Source organism: Pediculus humanus, genomic scaffold, assembly GCF_000006295.1.
Source record: "Pediculus humanus corporis 1103172107869 genomic scaffold, whole genome shotgun sequence".
NCBI classification, from domain to species: Eukaryota; Metazoa; Arthropoda; class Insecta; order Psocodea; family Pediculidae; genus Pediculus; species Pediculus humanus.
This window is the reverse complement of record NW_002987447.1, coordinates 301,073-320,304: the sequence shown is the minus strand read 5'-3', so window position 1 is coordinate 320,304 and position 19,232 is coordinate 301,073. Positions and strand designations below refer to the sequence as shown.

The 19,232-nt window shown below is 24.8% G+C and overlaps 1 protein-coding gene across 1 annotated transcript; it reads right to left on the bottom strand.

Annotated features, from left to right (window-relative positions):
* Positions 1 to 864: 864 nt before the first annotated feature.
* On the bottom strand, positions 865 to 13,417 carry Phum_PHUM390440 (patched 1, putative; the record flags this gene model as incomplete). Its single annotated transcript, XM_002428502.1, has 14 exons — positions 865 to 1,501; positions 1,613 to 1,755; positions 1,874 to 2,923; positions 2,999 to 3,556; positions 3,647 to 3,898; positions 4,021 to 4,309; positions 4,424 to 4,545; positions 5,228 to 5,317; positions 5,425 to 5,539; positions 5,631 to 5,728; positions 5,846 to 5,915; positions 6,037 to 6,226; positions 9,813 to 10,005; positions 13,262 to 13,417. 14 exons carry the CDS (start codon positions 13,415 to 13,417, stop codon positions 865 to 867), a joined length of 3,963 nt encoding a protein of 1,320 aa, XP_002428547.1.
* Between the last annotated feature and the right edge of the window lie 5,815 nt (positions 13,418 to 19,232).

Here is a 19,232-nt window from a genome sequence, read left to right as displayed (position 1 = left end):
AATTCTAATAAAATTTTAATTTTTTAAAAAAGGAAAAAATACAAAAGCAAAAAAAAAAAACAAAAAAAATTAATTGAAAATAAATAATTTTCACAATTTTATTATTATTTATTGTTTACACACCATAATTTTTAAGTGGTAAAAAAAAAAAAAAAAAAAAATGATTATTGAGGTAATTAAATTATATAGTTACATTTAAAAAAAAAAAAAAAAAATTTTCATTAGTTTTCATAAAATGTACAAAAAAATTTGCTAACTCTAATTTCTATTATAATATACATGATTCTTTACATACTTTTTTTTTTTTTTTTTTTTTTTTACAAATACTTTATATAACTTAAATAATTAATTGCATTCATGCATTTTTGTTTTTTTTTTTTGCATACACTTACAAAGAAATTATATAAATTAATGACCAAGACACAATAAATAAATAGATAAAAATAGAATCGAGAAATGATATGAAAAACTAAATAATCCTAACAATTAAATATATATAATAATATTTAAGTATACAATAAATTTTTATTAATTTCGTTGATCGTCATTTTTTTTTTTTTTTTTTTAATTATAAAATATACAAAAATTATTATTAAAAAAAAAAAAAATTCAACTTGAAATAAATTTTTTTTTTCATATAAATCAAGTTTTTTCGATTAATTTTTTAAAAAAATTACATTATTTCAAAAAATTAACTATATTTTTAAGTGCACACTTATTCTTTTCTTACTTATAATATAATAAAATATAAAATAACTTAAAACATTGACATTTTACATTCAGAAACATTTTTTTTATACAATACTTTTTATTATTGATTATAAAATTAAAAAAAAAAAAACATGAAAACTAAGGACACTTTTGTTACGTTGTATATTTATGAATGAAATTAGATGATTCTGATACTTTTGATTCCTTCTTCCTTCCATAATTTTTCTTCGATGATGATGATGATGATGATGATGATGATGAAGTTTTTTGAAATGACTTAGAATGAGGAGCATGTAATTCTACTTTAACTTTGGCTGTGGCCGTTACTTTGGTAGTTACACGATTTTGATTACAACTAGACGTTGGAATTGATGAGAGTGAAGATGTAGAACCATCTGAATTTGAATTATTTTGTATGTTTTCTTCGTTTGATGAATTCGGCTCATTGTAAGTCGTTGTATGTACGACTAATTCCGGTTGTACAATTATGGATTGTATCGAATGAGTCGAATGCCACGATCCAGTTTCTTCAGTTATTGTGGTCAACGAAGGTTCCGAATGAAGACGATTGCAATGATGTCGCCGAGGAAGGACAACTTTGCTCACGCGGCAAGATGATGGTCGAGGTTTAATATTTTGAGGTTCTGGTGAAGGAGTGGAAATGCGATCGAGATGCTCTATTCCCACGACCTCGGCAGCAGGGCCAATCAGAGAGAGAAGCACCGGAAAAAAGACTAGACCATTCAAGAGGCCAACAGCTATCAACGCCAATAAAACGTAGAAAAAATACCTGTACAAAAAACAATATATATTATTAACTGATTTTAAAACATTCAAATAAATTATTGAATAAGTTTAATAATTATGGAAAAAAATTTTGAATTTGCTCAATCTTTCTTACCTAACAATAAACCCAAATTCAGAAAAGGAAAGCATGGCTATGCCCAACAATGTTGTAACAGCGCTATGAATTACTGGTGCTGTCATATGCTCCAAAGCCAATTCCGTTCTTCGATTTTTACCACCGACAGAAGTTATAAATCCCTGTAATTATTTATGTTTTAATAATATCTTTATTATTTTCAACCAAAATTAGAATATCTATATTAAATATAATATTTTTTTAAAGTTAGTTTTGTTTATTTAAGTAAAATGAACTTACCAAACATATATGTACGGTAAAATGTACTTTTATTCCTACTGCAACAATAAGAAGAACTGCCGGTATTGCACTCAATTTAATTCCGAATATTCCCATCAATCCCAAAAGTTGAAGAATCATCGAAGCTAATGAAAATGTAACTAAAAGTGCTGCCCAAAAATTTAAAAGTAGAACCGTAACAATAACGAACACTACAGAAAGCGCACTTATGAGGGCAAGTCCAAAGTTTTGCCTTAATGCAAGGTATTGTTCCCAAAATAAAAAGGGTATACCGGACGGAAAATTCGGGAGTCCGCGGTCTTCGAATTTCTGACAAATCGCACGAACTTCACTAATCAAGTTTGTTATTTTTTGCGTGTCACCAAGTCCAGATAAATAAAATGGAAGTTGAGTGTACACTAGGGGAGCCGATTTTGGAATTTTCAGTTCGTAATCACTCGCGGTGTGATACCATTGACGAGGCTCCGGCCTCAAATTCGCTTGAGATGCTCCATAAGCTAAAGCATCATTCCAAGACCAAGCACTTAAATAATTATAAAATGCTTTTGGATTAATAATACCCTTTGAATCAACTAGCCGAACTTGATGAACTAATGATTTGTCAATAGGATTATCCACATGACCTGTTTGAACTAAAAGTTTATACGCTAATATTCCTTCGTCGGAAGCGTTTGCGCACCACCTTTCTTGGGTAATGCAACCGTTAGCCCAGTCTCTATCGAATGCCTTTTGGAGACCTATAAGCCAGTCTCTAAACATTTCCAGCCAAAATTCTGGAAGACCGCCGTTGTCATTTTTCATTATATTAGAAACTTTTATAAAAGCCTGATGATACTCGTGAAGGAGTTCCTGATTATTCGGATATTCGAATTCTCCTCGAGTTACGGCGTACATATTATAAAATCCAAAATAATTGCCCTGAGCACTGAGAAAAGCGTATTCATTTGTATTTTGAGGAACAATATCAGTCAAGTCCAATCCATCCGTGACTTTCATCATACCCCATACACTACCAATTAATACTATTATTAAGAGTATTATAGATATAACCTGGAAAAAAGCAACTAATTAAAAATTTTGCACTCATATATTTTTTTTGGCATTTTATTTTGTCTTTTATTATACCTTTACAGAAGATTTCATTAGAAAAGGAGCATAGTAGTCTGCAACTAATTTGGTTAAACTCCATTTTACATAATGATTTGAAACTTGAACATTTTTCTTTGTAGCAATATTATAAGGCTTAGATCCGAACGGTGTATCCGCCATACCAATCCACTTCTCTTCGGAACCTGCCGTAGGAGCTATGACGGTGACGGTGTGTTTACGATCAGGTGGTAATGCTCTTGTTACAGTTTGAAACTTTCTAGAATTTTCGTATCGTCGAGAATTCAATGGAAACAAAAAACAAGGCCAAGACGGCTCTTTTTCTGGACTAGGCATGCAACAACAGAAAAGGTCGACTCTTTCAGATTTACGTCGTCGAAGATCGAGACTAACTATAGCAGGAAAAACCAATAGCATTGCTCCGATGTTAAATAAAACTAAAACGGCGGCTTGAAGAGAGAAGACACGAAGAGCGGGAATAGGTATAAGAGCAGCAGCGAAAAATGTACACATTATACAAAGTGAAGTCATAAGAACGCTCAAACCAGTTTTTTTCAAAACGAGCCCAGTTTGCTCCTAAAAAAAAAATATATATATTTTTTTTTTTTTATAATGAATTGAATTTAAAAAAAGAAAAAAAAAAAGAGATAATAAAATAAAACTTACGTCGATATTTCCTTCATTATCTGATTCTGCATAAGTGTGAGTTAAATGAAACATATTGTCTACACCAAGGCCTAAAGCCAAAAATGGTATAATTTGTGTTGTCGCAGCATTAAATGCAATCCCTAAAAGCGAACAAAAACCTAAACCAGCTGCTACAGTGACAGATACTAATAATACCCCAGCCACTCCGATTGCAGTTTGAGACCGTACAGGATCTTCACGCCTTAAAAGAGTTAATCCTACATACAATAACTAAAAAAAAAAAATAAATAAATAAAATTAATAAAAAATTAAAAAATAATAAATTTAAATATGAATAATGATAATAATAATAATAAAAAATTAATTTTAACTTTGGACAAAACAAAACCCACCATTATTGAATATCCGATTCCTATTTTAAATACGTTTATTTCTGAGAATTGTTTTAATATATTGTTGAGTGTGGCCGTGGAAAATGCGTAAACATTATATAAACTAGTGTTGGAATCACTTTGTATTTGATTCCGTACTTCTTCGGCAAACCTATTTTGCCACGTTTCCAAAACTAATGCCGCTTTTTCTTGAGTCCAATCGACGTGGTGAACCTTGTACGTATCAGACCAATATTCAAAAAGTTCTCTTTCTCCCATAAGCTGAACAACCGTTTGCAAAGCTTTGGCTCTGAAATACACACATAAACAAATTAAATTTTTATAATACTAAATAATTATGTGTATATATTATACATATATGCTTCACATCATAATATAAAAAAAAAAAAAAAAAGGTTATCACCTTGTAATGTGACCAGTTTTATTTTTTTTGGTTCCCCCAACAACCAAATCTTCCGGCCAATGCATATATTTTGCAGCAAAACCGTAGCATCCCCCTGTTAATTCAGCACCAATATCAGGTACCTAAAATTTTAAAATCAATTTAAAAACAATTCCTTTTACATATACATAGTTAATAATTAGTTTACTCAACTAATTTAGTCATGCAATACGAAAAAAACAACCTAAAAAAAAAAAGGAAACTTTTTAAATAATACTAAAATAATTTCTTCTTTGTAATCAAAAAAAAAAAAAAAAAAATTTTAAACATAAAGTTTTGATCAACTAATATCAAGTTTTAAAATGTTTGAAAAATATACATCATGCAAAACTACAAAAAAAAAAATATAAAAAAAATAAACAAAAATCATTCATTGAGTTTTTAAGAAATTGTGTGTAGAGTTGATGATAAGACCACCCAAGTTGAGATTCATTATCATTAAAAGGGATTAAAAACATGAAAACCCCACCTACAAATAGAGCAATTATATTATTATTATTATTATTATTATATTGGACCACCCTGGTTGAAAAAAAAAAAAAAAAAAAAAAATGAAGTCTTCAAATATAAATTTTAAAATTCTCTTTCTCAAAAATAAAGAAAACTTTAATAATAATCAAAATCATTTAATGTTTCCTTTTATTATTATTATTATTTGCAAATAAATAATAATTAATTTTTTTTAATAATTTAAATTATATATATATATATATATATATATATATATATATATATATAAACAGTTAGTTGTAAAATAGTTTTTACCTGTCCATTTTTATTTGGCGCCGTTGTCGGACATTCTGGATCTTTTGGATTTAAACAAGGTTTTTTTTGGTAACCAGTGCTTATTCCAGCCTAAAGATAATAAAATAAAATTTTATGAACTAATTTAACTTGATCAGAGAAATTTATTTCAAAAAAAAAAAAAAAAAAAAAAAGGTTATGTGTATATATATATATACCCTTTTTAAATAATCTTCCAACGTTTTAAACGGAAATGTAAAATCAAACGTCTTCATTTTTTCAACTAATGTAATAGGATTTAAATTTGTCCATTTAACCTTTGACCTTATACCACTAAAAGAAAAAAAGTGCAATAACGAAACAATTAAGAAAATATATAAAAAGTAATAATAATAATGATAAAATTTGTAGTGATGTCACTTACGGTATGCTCACTGGATAGTCAGGTCCTAATAATTTTGAGCCTTCCCAAAAACAATCCAGAGGAGTTATTATGGCACAAGGAATAATGTTTTCAAATATCTGTATAAAAAAAAAAAATGAATTAAATCAATACGAATGAAAGCAAAAGTAAATTTTATTTAACTTGGGTATATTTTGAAATACAAATTTGAAATTGCAACGTTTATTATTACTTACTTGGTCAATATAATGAACATCGAAATTAGGAATATTCGGTGAGTAACACATATCTTTCAGTCTCCAGGTTCTGTATTATACAAAAAAAAAAAAAAATAAATAAAACCATTTTATATAGAGATAGATGTAAGATGTGACTTTTAATAAATTATCTTTGCTTTTTTTTTTTTTAAATCAAAAATTATTCTTACATATCAAAAAGATGCACACTAACACTTGTTGCCACTTTGACAATTTCTAAATGAGCAAGAAGTGCTCCAGAATGTAAAAGCGATGCCTCAGAATCTTTAGATGTTTGTATTAATAATTCGTGAGTGCTACCTGAAGCTTCTCCTAACGTTTTCTGAGTATATCTCAGTTCTTTTTCTAAACGCCCTCCTTCTGGAATAAAAAAAGAAAAAAATTATTCCTTTAAAGAAAACTTTGGAAAAGGAAATTTTTTTTAATTTCTGGCTTCATATATACAAACATACATAATATATTTTTTACAGCTACATTGGGGAGGGGGAGGAGGGAGGGAGAAACAAAAAATAATAATAAAAAATTATCCTGTTCCTGAACATTTTAAACAAATAAATAATTTTTCGTTTTGTAATTATTATTATTATTATTATTATTATTATTATTACTATTTTTTTTTTAATTAACACGACATAAATCCGTAATAATAATTTATTATTATTATTATCATTATCATTAATAAATAAATAAAATTAAACACCGATGCAAAAGTTGAATTGAGCGTAGCCGTCGTAGTGCGTATTGCGCCAATAATAACCGATAAATTGTAAATGTAGGGTAATAAAACACAATCAATGAGTCGATACTAAAACAAACATGGCTGCCGCATTTTTATTTCCATTCCTTATTTATTTATTTTTTACTTTCATTTTTTTTTTTTTTTTTTCTACGTAAATTCGATTGTAAAATATTTTTTTGTCTCTTAAATTTATTTTAAAAAAAAAGTCAACTAATAAATTAATCAATGGAATTCGAAATAATAATAACAATAATAAAATTCGATTTGAAAAAAATTTTTCTCTTGAAATTTGACATTTTCATCTTTATAGTAATAATAATAATAGTTAGTTATTCATTCGAAATCGTTTGTGTAGAAAAAAAACTTTTTACAAAATCTTCTTAGATTTTAAAAGTTTCAACCGAACGTGCGGACCTTCTAAAAGAGACATTTTAAACAAGAGAGAGAGAGAGAGAGAGAAAAAAAAAATCACATTTTTCAAAAAATTTTTAACACAAAAAGTCTTTGTAAAATGTCATCCCTCACTCTAACCAACCAACCATTCATAGACCGGACATTTTTTTAAAGAATTTAACATCTCAATTCACCGAATCCCACCCCCCCCACCCCCGAATTCCCCCAGATGTCTTGAATTCATCCAACATTAAGGTGGTGCCTGAATTTTTACAAAAGTTTTGTCGGTAAATATCAAAAAAAAAGTGAAAAAAAAGAATTTTTTTTTTTTTGAAGTTTAAACTTCCGATTTAAATGATTCTGTCCTATTTTTGATAGAATTATTTGGAAAATTATTGGAGCCATGTTTTTTTTTTTTTTTTTCTTAATAAAAGGCTCCATCAAACAAAAAAAAAAAAGATATTTCGACACATTATCCATATGGCATCCATGTTACAATAAATTACATTGCCGTATACAACAGGAATCGTTATTAATAAATTTAAATTTTTTTAGGCGCCATTTAACAGATGATGGCCGAAACAAAAGGAAAAATTTCTAAAAATTGAAACCTTTATAAATAATATCATCCCCTTCCATCTTAATTAATTTTCTTTCTTTCTTTCTTTCTTTGTTACTAAAATTTTTCAAAAATTTATTTTTTATTTCCATCCCCTTTTATTTTTTTAAACATATTTGACAACTTGTACAAAATTATTGTTTGTAAGTACAACAAGTATCAATCATGAGGTTTTTTTTTTTTTTTTGTAAACTCACATATAGTTGTAAAAGGAAACAAAAAAAATAGCTTTATTTTTAGAAAAGGGGGGAAAGGGAAAAGAACAATACATTAAAATTAAAAAAAAAAAAAAAAAAAAAAAACAACAAAGAAAAGAAAAACTTTTTTAGAAAACTTTGGAAACAAATACAATAAGTAGAAAAAAAAAAATAATAATAATAATAATAATAAAAGAAATAAAAGAAAGCAGAAAAATTTGGGTTAAAAAAAAAGAAGAAGAAGAAGAAGAAGGGTGACCGGTGGGCGGGCTTATTGGGTGGCCTATACTCGCCCTAAGGCTAAGACAAAATTTTACTTTTTCAAATTATTTCATGTTTTGCATTGTAATATATAAAGAGAGGAAGTGAGATAGAGAGAGAGAGAGAGAGAGAGAAAAAAAAGAATTTAAATTCCAGGTAAAACTAATAAAATTACAATTTAACAAAAAAAAAAAAAAAAAACTAAAATTTTTCGTTTGTCGTTTCATTTTCTTCTTCCTTAATAATAAATAACACAATCATACAAGGCGGTGGCTAAAAAAACTTCTTAATTAAATGTGAATTATTACAATTAAACGTTATTCGAATCCAACGGGTTACCTTATACTCGGCATTAATTACGTAGGGAAATATGCAAGGGTACCAACCGCGACAATAAAAACAAACAAAGTACGACAAAATAATTTATTTAATTGAAAAAACTCGAAAGATTAAATAAAAATTCATAAAATTATTGCGATAAATTTTTTTTTTTAGGTTCATTTCCCGCTTTTTAAATTATATTTTCATACCTTTCCATCCACCATTAGAGGGAGACCGGGTACAAAAAAAAAAAAAAAAAAAATTTTTTTTTTTTTTTTTAAAACTTAAGTTTACATCTTCATCACGCTGTCAGGTAAACGGAGCAAACTACGAACGAATCATCTATACAGTGTTGCCAATTGTATTTCCTTGATCCCATTAACCACCAATTTACAGTTAATTTGGTTTTTTTTTTCTAAAGTTGTTTAACTTGTAAAGGAATATATATATTTTTTTAAAAGTAATTTACGATCGTCAAAGCCTGGATTATGAATGGAAAATTTTTGTAAATTTTAAACCGAATTTTTTTCGTTTTGAAGAAAAAAAAATCAAGTTTTGCGGGATACGGTTCATTTGGTAAGGTATTAAAAAAAAAACGTTAAAAGCATTTTTAAATTTTCCTCAAGATTTAATAATGAATGAATTTCGAAAGTTTGCATTCCTAACATGGAAAATTCTCGTAGTTAATACGTAAATACGGTCACACTCTTAAGAATTAAAAAACATTTTTCGACAATTTAGTTAAAAGATAATCTCATTTATATTTTGTATCGAATATATATCGAAATATCAAAGCATCATAGAATAACTAGAAACCGTCGTTTACTACTACTACTACTTTCAATGTATAGCCGTGTGTGTGTGTGTGTGTGTGTGCAAAGACCGGTGAAAAATTCACAGAAAAACATAATTTTATTTTAAGAAAAAACCAAGCCGGGTTTCGGTTTAAGTAAGAGAGCCCGGTTTTTACGAGTTCGAACCAATGGACCACACAGGTAGGTAGACTCCAATGCGGTGGGTCATTTTAATCTTGGAATAAAAATGTGCAAGCAAGGGTTGAGGAGCGCGGTTGTTTCATTTCAAACATTGTCACATTACTTTAGTTAAATCTTCAAGATACTAAAAAAAAAAAAAAAATTGCACAATAAACCTTTCCTTTCCTTTCTTTTTTTTCTTCTTATTTTTTAAATTTATGAAAACACAGTAAATCATAAAAATTATATGACCTCAAATGGTACAGATAACTTATAAAAAAGTCTTTTAGAAAAAAAATTTTTTTTTTATTAGATTAATTGGCATGACATTTGATTATTGATAACGTTTTGTGAAATTGTTACCGTGGGTTATTGAAGTAGTACGATGTTACTCCATGATGAATAATTTAAAATTTCACAACAAATTTGTATTTGTACTTACCTTCTACCCAAAGGTCCTCGGCTTTTGTTTGAATGGTGGCTGATTTGAGAGCGACGCAAAACGTAGCCAATACTAAAACAGCCACGAATAGGACTTTCCCAGCGTGACGATGCAGAAAACAGCCCAACGCGAAAAGGTGGGCTTGCAAACGTGCTCGCAACCACAAAGCAGTTCGTTGCCCGTCTGCTTTGCCCTATAAAAAACAAAATTTAAAATAAAAAAAAAATAATAATAATAAAAACAATAACTGATAATATTAATATGTTACATTTAAAAAAAACGTCAAAGAATGCGATCAAAGTTATATTTTTAAATTTATTGTCATAGAATGTATAAACACATTTGAGATTTTAAAAGAAGACATATAAAAGACATGCCATGGTTTCTGCTAGTCGCCTTAAAAAATTATTATTATTATTATCACGTGGGAAATTATTTGTTATTTATATGTAAATATATTGTAGCTATTAATAATAATATTTTACACATTTTTTTTCTTATTTGTAGACATTTTTTTTTTTTATATTTAAAAGCTTTGTAAATAAATTAGCTGGTACTTAAAAAAAATACCCACATACTCAATAGACAAGCTTCAAACAAAACAACTAATTTAAATGAATTTATTTCCTTAACGTACAAATACCCTTATTTTAATTTAAATTTAAATTATAATTTTTTTTTTTTCAATTATTACATAATACACCGAATTTTATTTCGGTAATTAAATTGTTAGACATACAATTCAAGGTTGCAAAAAAAAAAGTGGTACCCCTATATTCAGTATTAATATTATTATTATTATTAAAAATCCAAATTATTTAGGTTAGTGCTACCGTAATAAAATTATATTTTTTTATATCGAAGGGAGGAGAAAAACAAAATCAATAAGCAATAAAACTAATACAACAGATTCAAATGAAAGAAAAAACTTGAACTTTTTTTTCCTCTCAAGTAATTTATTCCAAGGTAGAAAAAATATAATATATAATATAATTGAGTGATTCACAGAAAGTTGCCAACAATGTAAATGGCTCATTAACCATTTTCTAACATTAAAAAAAAAAATGCACATGCTAGTGTAAAATATATTTTATTACAGGAGTGTTTGGAAAAAAAAAAAAAAAAAAAACGTTGATGAAAAAATAAAAAATTTTTTTAACGACTAAGTAAAACCTCTAATTCTACAACAACAACAAATTTAATACACTAATAATAATAATAATAATAATAATAATATATTTAATGCATCATCAAATGCATTTTTTATTAAATTATCGAGGCTGATTGTTTTTTTTTTATCTTGTAGCCAAATCATTTACAATTTCAAACGGATTAATTTATAAATTATTGTATTCTAAGTAAAAAAAAAGTAACATTTTATCAATTATTTATTAAAAATATAATCTTGAATAAAAAATTCTCCATTAATATATATATATACCATATAATATTTTTGATATTTAAAGTACTCACGAGGATATTAAGATTCAAACAAACGAAATATCCATATATATATATTTTTTTTAAAAATGAAATTTAAATAATAATCGATGCTTTTAATAAGCATGAAATTACAATAATATAAATTTTGAAAATATAATAATAATAATTTTTACTCATTTGATGTTTCAACAAAAAAAATAAAAATGAATCAATCAAATCCTCCAGGAAATTACTTTCATAACCTGTATTACTCATTTTGAAAAAAAGTTAATAAAATAAATTTATTTACAATCAGACAACAACAACAACAAAAAAATTAAACTTAAAATGGAGATATATAAAATTGTTGAGGAATTTTTAAATTTAACGGATTTATACGTTATAATAATAAAAATAAGGTTGTATTATTATTATTATTATTAATGGGGGAAGGGAAAAAAAAAACGGTTTATTTGCTTTGGAAAAAATAAATAAAATTTTCAATCAACCAAGGGTTTTATGTTTAAAACAATAAAATTATCTATTAAATTTCTTTTTATTTTTTATAAATGATTTCATAAAAAAAAAAAAAAAAACTCATATTTTACGCAATTGTAATAAATAAAACGTTTGTTTCGAAACTTATTTACCGCGTAAAAATAAAGTTTTAAAAAAAAAAAAAAATTTAAGTAAACAAAGTTACTCTAATGTAAAAGTAAAAAAAATTAGTAATAAACTTGGCAACGTCGACGTAACGTTTCCTTGACTACGAAGTGTGACGAAATCCAGATTTGCTACTGGGTGGTCTGTGTGAGCGTGACGTCACTGTATTGTCATGACAACACGATGGTTGAGATCGGCAATGTTGCCAGATTCAAAAAATTTAGGTTAGGATTTATATTGTGTGTCGTTCTTTTTGTATTTTTCACTATTATTATTATTATTATTATTATTTTTTTTTTTTAGGGAGTATAAAAATAATCATACGGCTGAGAAGAATAAATTTAAACTTTAGTCGATAAAAAAATAAAATATTGTATCTCGCACTTCCTTTAATTGTTTTTAAACAATAGTAAACCGAAAGAACAATAGTTTTATTTCTTTGATATTTGAAACGCATAATGGCGGAAGTTTTAAAATTTCCATCCTAAATGAAATAATAATAATAATAATGATAATAGCAGTTAACTAAAATTTCTTTTTAAAAAAAAAAAAAAATTGTAAATTCTTTAATATTTCAATGAACTTTTATAAAAAAACATACTTAATTACTTTAAATTTTTTTTTTTTTTTTTAATTCTAGAATATATATAACTTTCACTGCGACAACTTATTCACTTTTAATACAAACAAAAAAAAAAAAGTGGAAACGTTAAATTAATCCAAATTTTTCTTAAAATTTTTTTTTTTATTAATGATTTTAATATTTTTATAAAGTTACATAAATAAGTGAATGAAGCGAAAATAATGTAATTATTAAATTTCTAAACGTTTTAAATAATTTTGACAAAATTTAAAATGTACTTCTTAAAGAGAAAAAATTGATACAAACATTAATTAAAATTAATAAATTTTAAAAGGAATCGGTTCTTAAAACAATAATTCTCAAATTAAAAAAAAAAAAATTGTTTGAAATAGCAGTTATAAAAAGTCAAAATTTAAAATAATAATAATAATAATAATAAAAGAACAATGTTAGATACCGCGCCATTAAAATTTTTTAGTCTAGATAAAAGTTGATTAAGTTATAAAAGTGAGTTGAACTATAAAGAACTCCCAAGACGCCACAAAAAAATTTTGTATATTTAGGTGCAGGCGGGTGAAAGAGCGAAAATAGAAACCACTCGGTTAATGAAAACAGCAACATTTTAAATATTCATTTCAAGTAAGATATACTACATTAACCTGATACCGAAAGTTTTTATACGTTTTTAAGATAAAAAAAAAAGGAATTTATTTCTAAAATTGGAATTTTAATTTTTTCAAATTATTTTAAAATAACGTGGTTTTTTTTTTTTTACACAAACCTTTTCTATTTGGGCTAGAGCCAAAGCCGCGTCTGTCCAGCTTGTACGTATAAATAAATCCTTGCGGCAAGAAGAAAAGCGTTTTGCTTCTGTTTTTCCTTTGTCGTTAATTATTTCCAAATGAATGTTACTATTGTTCGTGGTGGAGGCCACCATATTGGTGTCGAAACACGGCTAACATACGAGCTGTGCGGCTCTGCAGGAGCAGAATTGTTCCTCTAAGTGTCTTCATTTAGATGGGTATGTTATCACCCCTATTTACAATTACCACATATAACTAATAATATATTGATAACTTTTTTTTGAAAATTACATAAGTACACTATCTTCACGTATCATAATATATTAAACACATACACGACATCGCGATTTAAAAAAAAATTAATATAAATTCTTGAACAAACCTACAAACACATATTCAGACCAAGCATTCGCGAAAAACTACTTAACGAATTCATTACACAACGTAAACTGACTTTAGTAGTAATTTCATCGAAAATTTACGAAGACGACCGAAGCTTATAGAAGCGTTTTTTCATTGGTCGAAAAATTTTAACGTACAGATTCAAAACATGATAAAATACTAATTGCAATGAAAATAATTATTGTAAAATTTACTATTTTCCGCCATATTTATAAATACATATAATTGAATATCTAAATAAATATAATAATATTTAAACAAAAAAAACAGTTGTAAAACAAACAAAAGCAAACAATTTTTATTCCTTTGAATTAAGTTTAATATATTTAAATCCGAATTGAGTATTTGTTTTGTTTTAGAATTAAACGTTTCTTTAGAGATCTTGTAACCATGACAACGCAGAAAAAAACTAAGTTTGCGGTAGACCACCCACGTGGACATATTCAAAATTGCCTCATGGCATTAGGTAAAACAATAAATAAACAACCGAATAATTGTAAAATCATCAGCAATTTGTTTACAACTACAGATAATTTCATTAAAGAAAACTTTATGCTTATAATAAAATCACTAATTTTTTAAAAAATTTTATCGGAAATAAATTAAATATTTTTTAAAACATAAGTTTAGTGAAACAAAACAAAAAGTTTGAAGATAAACAAGCGAATGGTTGGTATTTTTAAAAAAAAAAAAAAAAAGAATGTTAAAAAAATAAAAGTTTATTTATTCATTTATTTTTTTAAAAATAAATATTGCAAAATTTGTGCAAAATATATACCGAACCTTTATTATCTAATAATATCGACCCATTATTCAAATAATTTTAGTGATAACTATTTTTTTTTATTTTTAATTTTATTCATTTCATTCAAAATATGTATCCACAACATTCTTTTAATTATAGTAATCAATTTGTTTTTTTTTTTTTTTTTTTTTTTTTGTAATGAGAAAAACAAAATACGTATATAATTATATATTATAATTAAGACGAAAAAAAAAGAAAAAGTAAATTAGAAACCTTTTTTTTTTTTGTTGATGAAACCATAAGAAACTTTTTTCATTGAAATATAATTTTTAAACAAACTTTTGTATGATGAAACAAAATTTTATACATATATTTTTTTCTAACAGTTAATTAATTTGGAATTAAAATAATAAAATATAAAAGCATATTAACTTAGAATGATTCTCAAAAAAGTAAATTATAAAATTTTAATAAAATTTTCATTTAATTTTTGTGTGTGTGTGTATTCAAAAACAAAAAAAAAAAAACTCAACAAACAGCTGGATTTTTTTTTTAACTTAATTTTAACTCAATTCAGTTGTGAGTTGCTTTATTTAAAAATAATTTTTTCTTTTTTTTTTTTTTTTTATAGCTTCGTCTACACTTTTAGTTATTTTTTTAATTAAATTTAAAATAAATCCCAATACACACAGACACATATAAATGTATAAGTAAAAATCTCTTGGTATTAAAATATTCTATTTACAAAAAAAATTATTAATAAATAAATAAATAAATATTTTTTTTTTTTTTAGAACTTGTCATAAAAATTTTTTCAATTAATTTTTAATTAATACAACAAAAACGCATTCATAAAAAAAACAAACTTATTAAAAATTCTGTTTATTTTTATTTAATAAATTTCTTAAGTAACATCACAATTAATTAAAAAAATTTATTCATAAAATAGAATGAATTATTATTATTTTTTTTTTATATTTTAATTCTTATCAGAAAACTTTTATTATTTATAATAATAATAAATATAAAAATATATTATAAATTTATGCATATGTACCGGTGATGAAGCGGGTGCAATAAATTGAAAAGACATTTTCTAGATATGGTTGTGTTAATGTAGTTTTGGACCACCAAAGAAGCGTGCCATCGCCTCTAGCCTAATTTAATTGTTCTGGGTATCATTTCATTTCGGTCCTTAAATTTCATTTGTTTGGCATTGACTTATTTAATATATATATATATATTATATTCAACTCTCTGTGGATATCACCTAATAACCATAAATTCACATTATTGACGATTGCTGATTTTACAAATAAATAAATAATGATGTTTTTTGTTGTTGTTGTTGTTGTACAAACCAGTTTTTCTCTCTCTATCTATCTATCTATCTCTCTTTTACCTATTATATCGGATAAAAAATATTGAATGAAAAAAAAATTGTGTATTTTTTACAAATGTTGTCGTTATAATAAAAAAAAAAAATCATATTAACATTTTATATTGAAACGCATTAGTAAGTTTTAGAAAAAAAAAAAAAAGGTGGAAAAGTGATAATAAAAATTATACATTTTTTATTACAGGTTTCCCCCCCCCCTTTACCCCCCTCCCACCCACACAATTAACAATGTAAATAGATTATATGTATTAAAAAAAACTTAACGCAATTTAAACAATATAAGAGTCCATTAGAATTTTATTGACATTAAAAAAAAAAAAAAAAAAAAAAAAATTTAGTAATTAAAAAGAAACACAATTGAAAAGAAAGAAAAAAAGAAAAAAAATTTTTTCTTTATGGTTAATAAGTTCAAATGTACATAGAATACAACACAATCAACGTTGGTGGTCTTCACTGCGGGAGAAACTCAGGGCAGTTTCATGTACATATATATATATAAGCTTCTTATTAAATAATCATTTCGACAAAAAAAAAACCCAAAGAACTTTTAAAAAAAAAACAAACCCATCAGCATAATAATAATAATTTTTTTAATAACTTTCACTTTTATTTTTTAATAAAAATTATTCGTAATTTCCTTTAACGATAGCAAAATAATAAAAGTGAATTGATAAACATGTCGAAATTATTGTTAATTTTTACAAAAAAAAAAAAAAATTGACATAAAATTTTTTTTTTTTCTCGACAATATTTCTGTCGTAAAAACCTCTTTATTATTATTATTATTATTATTATTATTATTATTATTATTATTATTATTATTATTATTATTATTATTATTATTATTATTAATCTGATTTAAAATTTACAAAAGTCGTTTTAACAAATAATTATATTAACACATCATAAACAATTTAAATAAATAAATAAATATATGAAATAAAAAAATTATTTAACCGTTGTTGTACACGATAATAATAATAATAATAATGGGAGAAAAAATTAATACCTCGTTTAAAATAAAAGTAATTAAACCGTTAAAGAAATAATAAAAAAAAAAAAAAAGAAAAATTATTTTTTATTACTTTTAACGGTGTTAAATTGTTCAACTTACATTTTTTCTTGTAAGTAATAATAATAATAATAATAATAATAATAATAATAATTTTCAGCACGAGTATTAATACAAATAAAAAAAAAATATTTATTTATTTATTTTTTTATTTTTTAATTAAAAACTACAAAAAAAATAGAAATACAACAAAGAGAGGGGGGAGAGAGAGAAAAACATTAAAAAAAAAAAAAAATTTACATTCGTTCGACGTGACTGACTGACTGATTGATTGATTGATTGATTGACTGACATATGAAATATGTAAAATTGATTGTTTTTTTTTTTTAATTTTTCAATCGATTTTTTTTGTAATATTTTTACGTTAAAACAACCCCATATAATAATAAAAATTTAAAAATGTTTTTTAACTTTTTGTTAATAAAAACCCCCCCCCGGGGGGTTTCATTTTTTTCCTTTTTAAAAAATTTTCCTTGTAAGGGGGGTTCGGGGGGCCCGTTTTTTTTTTTTTTTTTTTTTTTGGGACAAAATTACTTGTCGGGGGCTTTAAAAAAAAAAAAATTTTTTTTATTCAATGTCAAAAAAAAAAAAAAAAAAAAAAATACATTTAAATTTTTTTTTTATACAACTCATTCAATGTGCCCACGTTCAATTCGTTTTCTTTTTTTAAAAATTTTTTTTTTTTTTTATAAACAAATGTTGTTGTTGTTGGTGTCGTCTTTTAAAAATGGCACCATTGTATTAAAAAATTGGGGGGGAAAAAAAAATATTATTAATTTGCATAAGTGAATTTTTTCCAAAAAAAAAAAATAATTCAATAATAATAATAAATAAGGAAGGAGGAGAATGGGGGGAAGGGGGGGGAGGAAACCTTTTTAACTTTTATTGTAAAATTTTTTTTTTTTTTCTTTTTTTATAAAAAAACATTTTTAGTTATGAAGCGATCACACACACACACACACACTATACTATTCACTTCAATAATCTTTTAATTTGTCAAAAAATGTTAGGTAAAGGGAGAGAAAATCTTTCTGGGTGGCCTTTTCTGTCAAAGTGTGCGGTTTCCTGCAATACTCAAAAGAGTGGGAAAGAAAATAATAAATATAAGGAATGGAAATAAGGGAAAACGTGTGGGAGGGATGGAGAAGAAAAAAAAAAAAAAAAAAAAAGAAAAAAAAAAAAAAGAAACGAGTTCTTGGGTGGTCCAGCCAGTGACAATTCAACCACTTTTTTTTTCCGTTTTATTTTCTTTTTCCGATTTCAATTTTTTTTTTTTTTTTTTACTTCCTGTATGTCCTATAAATTTTTTTTTTTGGGATTTATCAAAAAACTTACTTTTTTAAATTTTACTCAAGAAATTTATTTATAAAAAAAAAAAATAAAAAAAATTTGTGCGAAATAAAAAAAAAAATTTTTTTCCTCCATCATTTTTTATAATATAAAATTTTTATAAATAAATTTCATGGAGTATTAAGTTACTTATGGAAGTGATTTTTTTTCAAATTTAATAATAATAATAATAATGATTTTCAGTAATTCTTACTTTTCGGTTAGATAATATTTATTAAAAAATTTGAGAAATTTAAAAAAAAAATTCTCGAGTACTTTTTTTTTTTTGGGGGGGTTTTGATGAAATAAAAACTTATTTAAGAACGTTGAAATATACAAAATAAAAAAAAAAAAATTATATCAATTTGTAACATTCGAATCCATGAATTCATGTATGTATGTATGTAATTATTTTGTGGTTTTCAAGATAATTAACTTTTTCAAAAAAAAAAAAAAAAAAAAAAATTTGGAATGGTAACAACATTAAAAAAACTCCAAAAACAGTTTGTTTTTTTTTCCATTACGAAAATTAGTTGTTTATCAGAGTCATCTAGCGGTTTTTTAAGTAACTATTTGTACAAAAATTTGTTTTAAATTTTTATCACTAGATGGCATTATAACTTTTATTTATTTTTGTATACATGTTGTGTTATAAAGAAAAAAAAAATTTGTGATCCCAAAGGATGGATACAGGAATAATTTTAAAAGAAAAAAAAGTAATTAAAAATTTTTTTATTTTTTAAAATTATTTTTAAAATTTTATTTATTATTATTTTTTTTTTATTCTCCATATTAATAATAATAATAATAATAATGTTTATTATATTTTGAGTTTAAAATTAAAAACGATGATGACACACATCTCCAAAAAATTTATTCATATTAATTAATTTTTTTTTAAATTTAAATTTATAAAATAAAATTAATTTTCCATAAATTTAATTTGCCGAATATGTAATAATAATAATAATAATAATAAACTTTTAAAAAACAAAAAAATTC